Source organism: Carassius carassius, chromosome 18 (genome assembly GCF_963082965.1).
Source record: "Carassius carassius chromosome 18, fCarCar2.1, whole genome shotgun sequence".
Lineage (NCBI taxonomy): Eukaryota > Metazoa > Chordata > Actinopteri > Cypriniformes > Cyprinidae > Carassius > Carassius carassius.
In genome coordinates this window covers 9918027-9934472 of record NC_081772.1, presented here as the reverse complement: position 1 = coordinate 9934472, position 16446 = coordinate 9918027, and the positions used below count along the sequence as shown (strand labels likewise).

The 16446-nt window shown below is 36.7% G+C and overlaps 1 protein-coding gene across 1 annotated transcript; it reads left to right on the top strand.

The window, feature by feature from the left end:
• The first annotated feature begins 6083 nt into the window (after positions 1-6083).
• On the top strand, positions 6084-8393 carry LOC132091855 (potassium voltage-gated channel subfamily F member 1-like). The gene is made up of 2 exons (XM_059497951.1): positions 6084-6216; positions 6911-8393. The coding sequence occupies exon 2, from the start codon at positions 6916-6918 to the stop codon at positions 8386-8388; it is 1473 nt and encodes a 490-aa protein (XP_059353934.1). The 5' UTR covers positions 6084-6216; positions 6911-6915; the 3' UTR covers positions 8389-8393.
• Positions 8394-16446: the final 8053 nt, after the last annotated feature.

The following is a 16446-nucleotide window of genomic DNA, read 5'->3' as shown; positions in this document are numbered from 1 at the left end:
ACGGAGATTGCTGTGAATATCAGTGGTTTCAAGCACATTCTCTACGGGACGTGCTGAACCGTTATCCAGAGACACGTGTGGCGGAACTGGTGAATTCGAAACATATCTCAAATTAAAATAATATATGAACTGTACGCGTGGAAAAAAAAGTTTGAGAAAGTCTGAGAACCATGAGATGTCGTAAGTGTATATTTTTTTATGCACCCCTAATAATTATAGGCTAACAACGATAAGAGAGTAGGCCTTTATGTTTTATGACTGAACGAGTTGCAGCATTTTTCTGGTCCTTCAATCCGAAAACATAAATTATGGCTCTCCACTATGGGGTTAGAATTGTTGCTTTATTCCAAATAAATAGATTATGATCCACAAATAAATGTAACAAGATTCACAAAAATATATCAAATTCACAAATAAATGTACAGAGTTTCACAAAAAAATATAAAACTCACAAATAAATAAAATGAGATTTGCAAATAAAAAAAAATATATTTACAAATGTGTTTAATGTCACAAACACAACTCTACCTGGTATTTATTTGTGAACCGCTGTCTGTGCATTTGTAAATCACTGCACGCATTTGTGGATCGGTTCCTGTGCATTTGTGGATTTGAAACACTTCTAGCGTCGACGTGCAGATAAATCCACAAATAAGTGGACTCCACCCACCGTTTACTCAAGCCAATCAAATAACGGCCACATTGAGCTGACCAATCGTAGCACGTTATCGCTTCAACCAATCACGTTTTGGCTTAAATCCGGGGGGGCGTCTTGCCTGATCGGCCATGTTGTGCGTACTTGTCTGTAACGTTACTTGTGGACTTGTGAAATGTCATCAGTCGCTGCCCAAGTACTGTTTCCCTTTTCAAAGTTCACATCTAGCCAAGTCCAGTTCAAATCCCCGGATGTGTTCTTGCTCCGCTCCTTTTACCGAGGATGCATGGAGAGGTGACTTGTGCGGACTTGATACGGGCCATAACCCAGAATTCAGCTCGAACCAGGTTAGCATCAATGGCGGAGGAGAAAACTCACAACTGTAAGTTATACATTTCGAAATACTATTGTTGTTTTATCACAAAATGTAACGTAGTTCTAAGAGCTTTGATGCCAGAATGTTGTTTAAACTTCAAAGCTACCGTCGAATTTTAAGGAACTATTTGAAAATTTGCTCAGACGATTTCGTTACGAGTTGAAAAGTAGCCTAACCCTCGGCAAGTCCTCCTAAAAAGTAGCTAGGCCCTGTAACATTTTGTAAAATATGGGGCTGCCTGTGTTGATTCTGTAGTGGATAAACATTTGATATATTTTGCTTTGGGTATATCTAATGGGCAATTGTTTTGCCTGAGGGAAAAGTTTCCTAACTAACGTTTGCCTAACGATACTTATATCAAATGCAAACCTTATTTTAGAGTGCTCTTGTCATTTTAACCAAATAGTTTGCTTGTCTTTATTTACATTTTTTTTACAAATTCTTTTATAATTGTATTATTTTTCATCAACTTAAATTAAGCATTATTTTTTATCAAGGGACTGCTGAGGAAACTCGGGCCTTGATAGAGTGGCGGGCGGCCAACGAAAGGCTTTTCACCGGGAGGCGCAATTCCTCCAAAAGTTGATGGGAGTGAGTATTCATTTTGAGTGCTTGTATAATTCCCTGCATGTCTGAAGGTTTGGAGCTAGATTTGGACAGTCTTCATCCATAAGAATGAATACGTTATTGAAGTGGAATCATGTAAATCTTTATGGGTTTGTTTTGCCTATAGGCATTTTGTTCCACTTCTGGTTTGGCCATAACTGCCAAACAGGCAAAGAAAAAATTGAATAACCTAAAAGATAAATACAAGGTAATCTGCCTGTTTCTCTACTTTCTGTTACTGAAAGAGGCTTACCAAGATGTGTGTAAAGACTTTCCGGTCATATTTGAAACCTAACATAGATGCATTGGCCCTTACATTTTATTTTGTAAAATGTAGTTTACTCCGTTTACATTGTTTACTCTGAGACTGTAAAAAGAATAGTTCACCCCAAAATGAACATTCTGCCATTCACCTACAATTTTAAGTTGTTTCACACCTGTATACACTATTTATTTATTTATTCTTTTTTTTTTTTTTTTTGCTTTACACAAAGGAAGAATATTTGTAACCTAAGAGTTCTGGGGCACCACTGACATGTGTAATTTTTTGGTGCCTCAAACTGTTAGGTTACAAAAATTCTTAAGAATATCTTCCTCTGTGTAGAGCAAAAATAAAAAATGTCTAAAAGTGTGGAACAACGTGAGGTGAGAACATGACAGCATTTTGCTTTATTTCAGGAGCTTAGGGACCCACCCACAGGAAAAGGGGTAGAGGCCGGTAGTGTGACTGCTGCCACCTGGCAGTGGTACACTGCAATGGATGCTGCACTCCAGGGGCAGCACTCGAGTTGTTGCATCAAACCCACTGCCACTACAGGTGGCTCAGTCAGCACACCAGGTTCAGCCCCTTCTGTGGAAGCCAGGAGTAGCCAGCAGTCAAGAAAGAGGCGACGGGACAGCCAGGCTCTTCTTTAGTTTCTAAAAGAACAGGCAGAGAGGGAAGAGGAGAGGGAGAGAGAAGCATTGGCGAGAGAAGAGGAGAGAGAGAGGGCAGCAACAGCCAGAGCAGAGACATATTTCTCTTTTAGAAAAACTTAATAAATTCTAAATTAATGTTGTATTTAATGATAAATGATTTTATATAGATTATTTGAATAAAAAAAAATAAAAATGAATGTTTCAATTTCAACCCTGGCAAATCATTGTTATAGCAACAGTGTATTCTTTATATTTACAACAAAAACACAAATAATATAAAATAATGTAATATCCAATGTCTATAGTGGTATACAATTATTTACAATCATGCAGTTAAATCTCAAGAAGAACATACCAACATTAAGAAAACGTATAAATGTATCTATACCCATCTACTTGCACATTTATTCATACCTATCTTTCTAATTAATGTCATAGCTATTTCAACTGTTTATGTTGCTCTTTTAATGAACATGACAACATCTGGAAAGGTTTACTGTCTAGATGTAGTACTGTTCAGTTAGACACCCAGGCAGTTCCACGGGAGAAGAAAGCTGAGCAGCCAGACGTCCTCGGAGATGGTTCCCTGATAGGTCCCTCTCACCCACTGCTGCATTCTCACCATCCTCGCTGTCTTCTTGTCCTTGGCTTTCCTCCTCCTCCTCCAAGAGATCACCTCCCATCACACAGATGTTGTGGAGGATACAACAGGCACCAATCACCTTTGGGGCGAACAGTGGCCTGATCTCTAGGGCCCGCAAGAAAATTGCACGCCAGTGAGTTTTTAACATCCCAAAAGTGCGCTCGATGATGTTCCGTGCTTGTGCATAATGCCTGTTGTATCGGGCTTCAACTTGGCCTGTTAATCAAAAATCGTGTAGAAAATGTGTAGTGTATTGCAAATTCATAACAGTAAAAATTTGGTTTATCGTGTGTGTGTGTCTGTCTGTCTGACATAAAAAAGTGTTCTTACTTGCGACAGGCTGGCGGTATGGGGTCATGATTGCAATAGGATGCTGCAAGCAAGGGTATCCCCCATCTCCCAAAAGATAGTATCCAGCTGGTGAATACAAAGCCTGCTGGTACATTGGTGATCTGCGCAGCACAAGGGCATCCTGTACAGAGCCTGGATTGCCAATATACACATCTATAAATATGCCTTTAGCATCACAGGTGCCCTGTAGAATGATGGAAGGGAAGATCTTTCTATTTATGTAGCATCTTTTTTGTGGCATTGCAGGAGGAACAATCCTGATGTGGCACCAGCAGCACAGCGGAATGCCTCATGGCCAGCAAGGCCCCCCACCTCATCATCTCCTCCACAACATTGTGAACAGTCCTACAAACTGTTGAAAGTGGCATGCTGAAGTCATCTGATGTGACCCTGTAGGATGCTCAACAGGCAAGCCAATAAACCGTAACAAGTACTTCAATTTCACGGCTCCATCCATGGGCTTTTTGACGGGGCAGCATCTGTACCAGCATGTTGATGCTGTTCCTGGAGAGCCTGAAAGCTGGCTTTAAATCCTCTCCAGAAAAAAACTTGACCAGGATTGGTACCTGGTCATTGATCTGTGAATACCTGCGAGTGGGACTTTGTTCCTGTTAAAATATATAGATAATATATTAAGAATGTTTTTACTTTTGTTGTATTATGTATTTGTTATATGTATTGCTTTTAAAAAGTTGTTACTATATGTACTGTCGTTGCATTGTATTTATTATATTTTTGGATTTAATATAAGCTATATACTCAGTTGTTTTAAGGATTTTGTCTAAAATTTACTAAAATCTGCCATAATTAAATCTCCCTCTAACATTTGCTCTTTTCGTGAAGTATTTCTTTATACTCTATTTCGGTTTCATTCATTTATTGATAAGCTCTAGCACAACATTCATCCCAGAGTCTAAAAGTTGTAGCCTATATGATTATTATAGATATTAAATTGTCCTGTTTGTGTTAATGCAGTAATATGATGTGCACCTAGCTATATAAAGATGATAAACTATAAACTTATTTGAGCACCACAAAGACAAATAAAAGGTGTGTGAAGTGTAAGCTAGTTAATTTAAATGTTATCAACTGTCAAACCTATTGTACTTGTCAGTTTATTTGGTATACTGAAAAATCTAATGTTGTCTCATTACATCCCTGCAATAGTTTACATAACTTTTTGTGAGATAGTACTTTGTAGTCTGTTGATAGGGTGCCTATATGATACATTATAATAAATTTTTATTATGACTTTTCATTTGGATATACCTAACTAAGTCCACATAAGTATATGGGCAGTTTATGAAGAAAGAATAATTAGAAAAACGTACAATGCTAGAGAGACATGCTAATATGGCACGTCTCTTCGCCATCCTCCGCTGCATCCTGGCTTTTCTTTGAAGGATTCGTCTCCTCCGTTCGACAGCCTCCTCTTCAGCATCTTGATAAATAGCAATTGCAATGGCAATCCTAAGCTGTTCCATTTTGATTTACACTTATTTACAATTGATTTACACTTTTCAACCGTATTATTTAAATTGTAGCTGAGTGGGTTTATTGCTAGATTGTTCTTAATGAAAAGAGGCAGTTGTTTCCACATATTTTATTTATTTTGAACGACGTAAATATAATCACAGTATTAATGTTACCTGAACCACATATTGTTTAATAGTTTTTAAAATAAAAAAGAGACAGTCGTTTAATATTATATTCAATTTCATTATAAATATAAAGTGAAAATAATCAGAGTAGGTAAATATTAGTTTTTTAATACTAATATATTTAATATATTGAAAATAAAAAAGAAGTTAATTCAAGTAAAACATGCATGCTGAGTGAAGCTATCAAGTACGCTGCCGTTCCATTTGTAGAATGACTGGACTCGCGTCCTCCCGTCCTCGAGAGTTCGTTCTTCTGAGTCCAACTTGGCATGTCCAAACTCGGAAGGACGGAAGTCCAGACTCTGCGAACTTGGTATTGAGAAATGCCCTGACTGTCTGTTGTTGGTCTCAAGTTCGGTGTCTATTCCCGCAGTTCCCCCGGATTTAAGCCAAAACGTGATTGGTTGAAGCGATAACGTGCTACGATTGGTCAGCTCAATGTGGCCGTTATTTGATTGGCTTGAGTAAACGGTGGGTGGAGTCCACTTATTTGTGGATTTATCTGCACGTCGACGCTAGAAGTGTTTCAAATCCACAAATGCACAGGAACCGATCCACAAATGCGTGCAGTGATTTACAAATGCACAGACAGCGGTTCACAAATAAATACCAGGTAGAGTTGTGTTTGTGACATTAAACACATTTGTAAATATATTTTTTTTTATTTGCAAATCTCATTTTATTTATTTGTGAGTTTTAATTTTTTTTGTGAAACTCTTTATATTCATTTGTGAATTTGATATATTTTTGTGAATCTCGTTACATTTATTTGTGGATCATAATCTATTTATTTGGAATAATGCAACAATTCTAACCCCATACTCCACCCCCCCCCCCACCCCCCATCACGCCTGCTCCATCCCTACACACACACAACACACCTTAGTTCTGCTCCTGTCACCCGTCTTTGCATGTTGCGCTCTTTAGGATTTATTCGGACATTATTCAGCTGAAGTCTTTTTAAGACTTTTTAAGACTTTCTTCGCAGGCTTTGATCCAAACATATGTAAGTTTTATTTTTATCACAGTTGACCATTTACATTAGAACATTAATGTGCAGAGCTCCACTTTACTTAATGCAAACACTGTTTTAAATATATTTGAATAAGGTTTTGTTCTCTTTCTTGCTAATGTACAAATACAAAAAGGGAAACCGGGACTAGTTGTCACACTGGGAAGTTGTCAAGGACTGTATCTCAATAGTCCTGCAGTGGTTTGTATGTAGGCTAAAAATCAAAATCAAAACCAAAATCAAAACCCTCTTTAATTGTTTATATATATATATAAATATCGTGTCAGTATAATCTACTATAAGGAAAAAGTAGGCTATTTTCACGTCATATTGGGGCAAGTTGTCACATACATATTAAATGTTTATTACATTTATACCACATATTACTTGAAATATACTTTTGTCCAAACAATATAATATAAAGTCTCATTTGACATTTCTGTTGCCCTAGAATTTATAGCAAATGTCATAAAAGGTCAGCATGTGTTAGTAACTTAATCTTTTTCTCGGGAAAAAGTAGGAAGCAGATATTTATATATATATAAAAAATCAGTCTGAAAATATGTGGCAGTTTCTAGCCCCGGTCTTTCCTGTTATATCATGGACATGTCGCTTTTTATAGCATATGTTCCTCTAGATTAAAAATGATTCTTATTTTGTTTTTGCTTAAAACTCTGGATTGTATCAGTTGACATGTGGGAGTTCCCGAGGACTCGTTACGCAGACTGTAACGGCTTAGAGGCCAGTGAGGAGACGGAGATTGCTGTGAATATCGGTGGTGTCAAGCACATTCTCCACGGGAACGTGCTGAACCGATATCCAGAGACACGTTTGGCGGAACTGGTAAACCGAGCCACGTATTCTACACAAGAAAATCTCTGCGCTCTCTGTGATGACTATGATGACTCAAACCAAGAGTTTTACTTCGACAGAGACCCAGAGGCCTTCAAATGCATCCTAGAGCTGTATTACAACGGAGAGATTCATATGAAGCGAGGAATCTGTCCCATGTGCTTCATGAGAGAGATGGACTATTGGCGGATCGACGCGGAGTATCTGGACGAATGCTGTATAAGTAGTTTAAATGAGGTTCAAACCGAGCTGGAGGAAATAGCAGAGAAAGTCAAGGCCATCCTGGACGACCTGGATGATGATGCAACGGTCACTAGAGGTCAGAGGTGCCAAACGTTCCTGTGGAAGCTCATGGAGAAACCCGAGTCATCTTTAGCCGCGCGCGTAATCGCAGTAGTGTCGTTCGCGTTCATCCTGCTCTCCTCTGTAGTCATGTGCGTGGGCACCAACCCGCAGCTCCAAGTGGAAGATGCCGAGGGTAATCTAATGGAACACCCGACCCTTGAATCCATCGAGACGGCTTGTATCATCTGGTTCACAGTGGAATACGTTTTGCGTTTCTTGTCCTCTTCGAACCAATTGCGCTTTGTGTTTTCCTTCATGAATATAATAGACTTTCTAGCCATCATGCCTTTTTACGTACTGCTGATTCTAATGCATTTGGGCACTGCCGTGATGGAGCTCGCTTACGTCCAGCAGGCAGTGCAAGCGTTGCGCATCATGCGCATTGCACGCATCTTCAAACTCGCGCGCCACTCATCAGGTCTGCAAACTCTTACATTCGCGCTCAAAGGCAGCTTGCAAGAGCTGGGTCTGCTTTTCATGTACATGAGCGTGGGGATTTTCCTGTTCTCCGCCCTAGGGTACACATTGGAACAGAGCCACTCTGAGACCATGTTCACCAGTATCCCACAGTCCTTTTGGTGGGCTGTCATTACAATGACCACTGTGGGTTATGGGGATATCTATCCTAAAACAACGCTGGGCAGGTGCAACGCCGCTGTCAGTTTTCTGTGTGGCGTAATAGCGATCGCGCTGCCAATCCACCCGATTATTAACAACTTCGTCATTGTTTACAGTAAGCAGCGTGTGCTTGAAACCGCTGCCAAGCATGAGATCGAACTCATGGCGTTACGTGCGCAGGAGGAAAAGCAGGAGTGTCTGAAGGCTGAAAGAACTGCTTCGGCTGGCACTAGGTCAGTTTGTGATAGCACTGCTGTGAGCGCGTCACAGAGTGACACATATATCCCGTTACTTGGTGTTACAGCAGATGTGTCCAAAGGTCAACCAGCCCATAAACGCAAGAACAACTAGAGAGTGATTTGTATGGAAGCATATGGGTAGCAATATTCAATTTGGAATGTAATATGCAAAATGACAATGCAATATGTAAAATGACAATGCATTTCTGTATTTACATTTACATTTTCCAATACATTTGTTCAACGTTTGGTGCAAAATGAAAATGAAAATTAAATTACATACACATAATTCGTGCTGCTGCGACTTGCAAGAGACCCCGTTAAATTATTTCTAGGTTATAGTATTGTATAAATATTGTCCCACTGATAAAAACAGTGCAAATAGTTCTGTCTCCTTGGATAACAGTGAAGTGCAAATAAATATAGTTAAATTTATGAAATAATATTAAATAGGATTTTTTGGGAAGGTAAGACTGGCCAGTTATACAGCAACACGAGTCAAACGAGTCTGAAGATCTGAGCTGAATTTGGTGAAACATTAAAGTTCTAGTCTGTGTCAATTACTCTCATAATAAATAATAATAATAATGTGACCCGTATTTCTCGGTATAAGTTGCATCAGTCCAAAATTACGTCATGACGAGGAAAAAAACATATATAAGTCTGGACTATAAGTCGCATTTATTCAGAAACCAAGAGAAAACATTACTGTCTACAGCCGCGAGAGGGCGCTCTGGGGTAGGTTACAGAGGCACTGAGCAGCATAGAGCTAATTTTACTATTTTTATTTCAGAAATGTAACTATATTAATTTTTACAAATATTTATTAATGTCACACACACATACCTAGTGCCTTATGACTTAAAAGATGAGAGTGGTAAATGTTACAGACATGGAACTGTTCAGTATATTATTGATTTTTATTTCCACTTCACTGTTATCCAAAGAGACAGAACTATTTGCACTGTATTTATCTGTGGGACAATATTCATACAATATTACAACCTAGAAATAATTTGCAGGTCTCAGCAGCACAAATTATGTGCCCAGCTACATCTGATACAAATATTATTCTAATTAACAGTGAGTGTAGTTTCAGACATTACATGCATTTTCAATGTGCACATTGAATTTTGCTACATTCATTGCGGGACATTGAATGAAAATGCAATCGTAAGTGTCTTGACTGTGAGTGTTAATGCATTTAAGTAAAATAATATTTAAATGATAATTTTGCCACAGTTTTTGCTTGAACATGTTATACATATCTAATCATTTCTGTAATACATTTTCATTTTAATTTTGCAACTTATAAAGCGTTCAAATTAGTTTTCATTTTACATATTAAAACAAATGAAAATTATGTAATTTACGTTGCACAAATGTATTGGAAAATGTAAATGTAAATACAGAAATGCATTGTCATTTTACATATCGCATTGTCATTTTGCATATTACATCGCAAATTGAATATTGCTGCCTATATGCTTCCACAGATTTGCGCTTGTCCTTTATCAATACTTCAAAATAATAAACTAAGTCGGAAACAGAACTAATCAATATGAACAGTACACTGTGATTATTACAGCAATTTATCTGTCTGTCTAATGTTGTAACTCTAACCCTCAAAACTTGATGGTTATCATATACAATGTCTCTTGTTTTAATCACTTTTATTAATAGGCCTACATGGTAGCTATAAGTTTCCCCCCCCTAAGTCTCTTTTCAGAAAAATAATGAAATAAAATGGGTTACAAAGGGTCAATGCAACTCAGAACAACAATTTATCAAGGAACATTAAAATAAAACAATAGAGAAGTACATTTAAAAGGATTGATCATAATTGTACGTAAAATGTATTAAAAACAAAATGATTTGAAATCAATCATTTAAATTGTACACATCAAAGGCTTCGAGACTCATTGTCTCTGAAGACATTTTACAGTAATGAGAATATCTGACTGGTCTCTTAACTGAACAAGCCTGAAGGAAGAGAAATCACTTGACTTTTAAATGGAATTAGAGTACTCTCAATCACAACCTAATTTGTATACATTTTTGTAACCTCATATATTTTTCAATGATCTTCACAATAAAGTGACTGTTTGTCGGTTTTACTTTTCTTTCCACATTTCCACATTCATTCAACATTTCACCTCTCTCTTTCTGTAGCCATTTGACATTAAAAAACAGCAACGGATTGTATAATATATTATTATTATTACTATTTAGACTGAGTAATAGCAGTAGTTCAAAACTGTAAAACAGTGTGTTTTTGTTATGGTGACTGAATGTGCATGCTATGATATTCCAGTTGATCTCTAAAACCTTGTAGCGATTACAATTTGGTGCTTCAGATACATCAGATTATTTAAACAATTCACTCTGATCTTGTCCTTTACATGTAGACATCTATGAATTTACCTGTACTATTTATCTCCCTAGCTTAAAAAAAAAAGTTTTTTGCCTATTAAACAACAGTGTGAACCACCATGCCCCTCTGTGGGAGTTTGAATGATATGTCACTAGAGGGTCTGAATTTTGCCGCAGTGCTTTGAACGCCTCTCGGGTGTGAGACATTCAGTTGTTGGCTCCTGAAAGACATGGGTGGACATGGATGTGGGTGTGTTCGTGTGTGGGTGTTATTCTAAATGAATTAATACATTGAATTTGTGCCCACATGGAAAAGTTGTTTTGTTTGTGTGTAGGACTACTTATGGCTGGACACTGAGATATGGCTTCGATCTGGAATGTGGGTGCACGAAAGAGCAGCCCTTGCTAATAGCCAGTAATCACTGACCCCACCAGCACAGCTAAATCAGCATCACACAACACAGGATGACTAAAATAGGGAACAGCAAAATGCACCTCTATAACTCTGACACCATCATGTTGTTGTCCAGCTAAGAGAGAAGCACATGCTTCATGCAGCTGACGGTGTCCAAAATCTGAATTGCACATGGATCAGTATTGAGTTACACACACTACATTGTAATCAGAGAACAAAGTCAATCCCCCTCCATATCAGACACATTTTGGAATCTCAAAGCCTACTGCTATTCAGCTTCTAAATATAAGTTTCCCCTCCTGGAGTTCTATGATGTAAAAGCAGCTATTGCACACAAGTCTCTACGTTGCCAGTTTCTTACAAATTGTCTGTTTTTCAGAGGTCACTGTGCTTGACCTTTCGAAAGTTTGTGGGAGAACAAGCATTAAATAACAAGAGACAAACAGGTGTGAGCTAATAATTTTCAGTAGTTTATGTTAAAGCGTGTGCTGAGGTGGACAGAATGTGAATATCTGGAATCTAATAAAAATAAATGTGAATTCATAGAATCACAAACAGTAAAATACCAACAGGCAAAATGAATGACAGGATGAAAGAGATCTTCCTTCGCATCAAGAGTAATTTTCAGAGGAGAAAATGGAGAAAAAGCACATTTGCAGAAAAGAATAATCACAGTGATGAAAACTGACCTTTACTGACGGTGGATAAGGAAAGAAAATGAGAGAAAAGTCTGAAAAGCAAAAAAGAATAGGCCTATTAACCTTTTATGGGATTAATATTTGTTGTTTAAATCAGGGGCTTTTAAAACAGGGGGACTGAGGGGCCACAAAAGAGTGCTAGGAGGTCAGCAGAAAATCTGAGAGAAATGAAAAAGGCTTTTACATAAAATGCAGTCAAAAGTTAACATATCAGCTTTTTATTGTTTATAATCTGAATTGAAATGAAAATGTTTCTGTTTAGGATTATACATCTAACACTAAAAATGTGTATAAAAAATATATACTGGAGAATTAAAATATTAAGTGAATTGTTTAAGTGAAATAAGCACTTAAAACATCCAGACCATTGTGGATTTAGCAAATAGCAACCTCTGACTGAAATCAATGAAAAAATGAGTTATGTTGAGTGAATTAAGGGGAGGTTAATTGGGAAGATGGCTGGGCGCCACAACCACATTAAAACACACAGTACTCATCTATGCTACTATGCCAGCCTGTTTGCTAAATGAGGATAAAAATGTGAGCATAAAGGATAATATAAATAAACTGGATGGTAAAACACTTAACTTTTAGATAACAGATGGTATCAAGTCGTATAAATATGATGCCACTAAAGGTTTTTGTGAAAAAGACCACCTCATGTCATTTCAGCTGCTGTGAGGATCTCTATCTCTACAGGAAGTGACAGTCACATTATAGTCTTCTCACAACAGCAAGGTCATTCTTACAACAGCACAGACAAGCTGAGATTGGAAAGCCTAGTAAATCCCTGCTCTTAAATCTTATGGAGGCACACTCTCTCTACATCATTCGCACCCTTCAGTCAAGCAAGACCCCACAAAACACACTATTTTATTGAAGATATATTTCACACTGTACAGACACCTAATTAAGGAAATTGGCCATAAATGGCAAGCCGGGTCTAGAGCGGGGCAGGTCCATTACTCTGTATAATTAATTACTGTTATAAGACAGACTTATGATTATATTTCTCCAAGGATATGGACAATATTCTGGGCACAATGTTTAAAGAGTTAGTATGACCTTTTTAAATCTTTTTGACCAATGGATCAGTGTTTCATACAGTGGCTCTTTTTTTTCTTCGTCCACAGCATCACTGTATAGTTTGGAGTTTGTAGATTTTTTTTCTTTTCTTTTTCTTTTTTAAAACATTCTCTGAAGTTTCAGTGTCACATGATCCTTAAAAAAAATCATTAAAAACATTAGCTAATTTAATTTTCTTATCAATGTTGAAAGGAAACAGTGGAAGTGAAACATCACTGAAGGATCATGGGACTGTAGCTTAAGAGAATTTCTTAAAAAAATAATTACAGGATATTTAGATGAATATAGAGCTGTCAGCATTTATCTGACTTAGGAATTTATGTAATTTAATATGTCTTTCATCATTTCAAAACGTTGAACTATAGTATACAGCCTCCATATGTAGGAATCTCTTCCTTCATTAAAAAAAAAAAATAATTGTTCAGTAATTGAGCCAGAGGTGAAGGATTCCTTATGAACTGTTCAAAAGAACCAGTTCATAAGAGTCATTTGTTTCGTGAATCGCATGAGAATCTTATAGATTACTACGCTGAACGAGTTGTAAGATTGTTTCTGGTACAACCCGCGAGGACAACTCGATATTGAAATAAAAAGACGATTCTTCTTATGAGAACTCAAATTCACATCTCAGATAAAATATGAACAGTAAACTCTGAAATATAAGTACTTGATTTATATAGAAGTGCACTGGTCTGATGTCAGAATCAGCGTGAATTCAGTAAATAAATAACCATTTGATTTAATTTTGCCTGTTAAAATGCAAGTTTACTTTTATTGCAAGCATGTTAGCAAATGTAAAGGAATTCATCTTGAAGAATCTCATTAGCATTTATGCTTTTAATATCGATTAAGTGGTAGTGTGGAATAGCCTTGAATGAATTATCATACTTTTCTCCTACTTTTCTCCTTGAGAATACTCAAACTTTTATCATTATCATTATATATTATGTCACATTCAACATCTCCTGTCAATTTAAAATGAATTGTAATTGTAAATTGTTTACTGTAACAACTTAACAATGAAATATGATCAATGACCTAAAAACATTGGTCAATTTCAGAGATCTTGAAGGTCACAAAGCAGCTTTGTGAGCCTCTGGGAGCTCTTCAAACCTTCTAAAAAGGTTTATTCTGGCAATAAAAGTGCATGAGATGTGTGGCCTGAAAAGCATTGTTAAAGACGGTTGAGGTAATAGTCAGTCTCTCAGAGGAATTATAAAAATCATCACGCTGCATTGAACACTGAGACAATCTTCACATCCATAATGCAATTTAGTAGGTGAAAACAGGGTCAGACACACATCCATTTGCATTTTTGAAGGTTTAAAAGTGTAAACTACGTTACATTACATTATCATTAACTTATCCTTACAACCATGTCAGATCAATTTATTATTTTTCTCTGTATTTGTTATGGCTTTCTTAATGGGAACTGCACATGCCCATTCATAATTCACCATGCTATTTTCCTACTTGAAGAAATAGATTTGAGTGCTTTTACAGTGATGTCATACCAATAAAAATTCAATATCAATTACATTTTGAAAGCCCCAACATAATGTCTCTCTCTATGGGAGCTGGGGGCAGAAGTTGGAACAAGGGCACGATCTGATCATTTCTATCCTCTTTATGCCCTTCATGAAAAAGTTTAATTTTCATAAGTAGCCTCCACTGGAAATGGCCCTTGTACACAGGAGTTATAAATCTCTGCAATGCATAAAGGCACATGTTACTAAGATACACTAGGAGGACACACGGCCTACATCAGAGAGAAACGGGAAGACAAATTGATACACAACACAAAAATTAGCGAGAGAGGTAAAGTAAAATTACAGTTTGTAATGCATTAATAAAAGCAATAACAGATAAAACAGTTATAAAGATAGGTGTACACATGAAACATTTTGAATGACTTTAATGACTCTGAAACCATTTTTCCCTCATGACATAGTATGTACCTCTAAATACTTTGATTAGAGTTTAGTGCCCTCCGCTGACCAACATCAGGTTTTCGTTCTGTAAAAGCACACATTACATTTGGACTAAGTTAATTAGGAACTCTCAGTATTTTATTGAATAATTTTTTCCTAAATTATTTGTAAATAGAGAAGATTTTCACATTAATTCACAATTTCACTTAAGCATAAAAATATTCATATGGACATGCATGCACAAACCTTTTTTAATAAAATGACATTTCTACTCCATGATGACACATTTGATGGAGAAATAACTTTTCTTTTTCTCATTGTTAACCAATTAAAGTACATATCATGAAATAAGAATTTTATATCAGATATAAAAGTAAAGTAACCCCCCAAGAGTATAGTAAATATTGCATTATCATTTTGCAAAGTACATTTTTAAGGTTCCAGTTTATAGAGCATTTAGAAGTTTGTTTTGTTTTAAAATATGCATTTTATTATTTTATTATAGGATGTATTATGTGATCCCAAACTCTGCAGCAGCAATTTCAGTAATGTTTTCTACACTTCATGTGTTCAGGTGTTTGACAAGTTATTTTATCATAATGAAAAAGTGTTTTTTCATTCATATGTTGCCAGTGCCATAGATATGCCAAACTAGAGTTGCAGGGCCATGGATTACCAGACAACACATCATACAAGCATCCATCCAATATACCTAGAGTCAGATTTTGCAGGTAGTTGTTCCTGAGGTCAAGGAAAACAAGTTCATCCTGCTTAAGGAAATGTCCAGCAGGCAGGCTCTCGAAACGATTGCCATTCATGAATATCTGGCGAAGGTATAGATTACAAATGAAGGCTCCCAGAGCATTTTATTTCCCCATAGTATAGAAATACATTATAACATGATGGCAGAATTTCTCATATTTGGGTGAACTACTTCCTGAATAAGTCAGCATTTTTGAACAAATAGGTTTGAGTGAATTCAGGAATGCATATTTAGTGATTCAGTGACTCACCATAGAGACTGAATATGAAATATAATTCCAAAACTACTCATATCATTTCAGAAATAGTGGTAGAAAAGGCCAGATTCAGCCATAAAATCCAGCTTTGCTAATGAATGAATCAGTGGTTTGGAATGAATTAGTGTATGATTGGATAGCTCACTCAAAAAGACTCTTTTTTGATTAGCTCCTGATAGAATAAATCTTTGATACTCATAAAACCAGTACTACTAATGAAAAGTCCTCACTAATGCACAGACAGACTGACCATCTCTATGGGATGTGGAAACACGGATGGGTTGATTAAATATTAGGACTGTTTTAGTTAAGTAAACACACACACACACACACACACACACACACAAACGGCCCAAAAGCAGGTCTACAGGTAATGTACACAGCTGTATATATTTTGACAAGACACAACAGAAATAAGAATATACGGTCTAGTCTTGAACTTTTTTTCATTGCAGAACGGATTCTGCTTTTATGACCTAAATCACATATTACTGTACATAGGTTAACATGCAATCAAGGATTTTCCAGGTCAACATTTGGTTTAAACGCTTGTGCAGCATTGGATTTTATTAATCAATTCTTGTGAATCATTAACAACCACCAAAAAGCATGTAAATGACAATGGCAACATATCGTTTGAATAATTAT

Bases quoted from the DNA above. Each gene is read 5' to 3' on its own strand.
- LOC132091855 (XM_059497951.1), top strand. From the start codon at position 6,916: ATGTGGGAGTTCCCGAGGACTCGTTACGCAGACTGTAACGGCTTAGAG.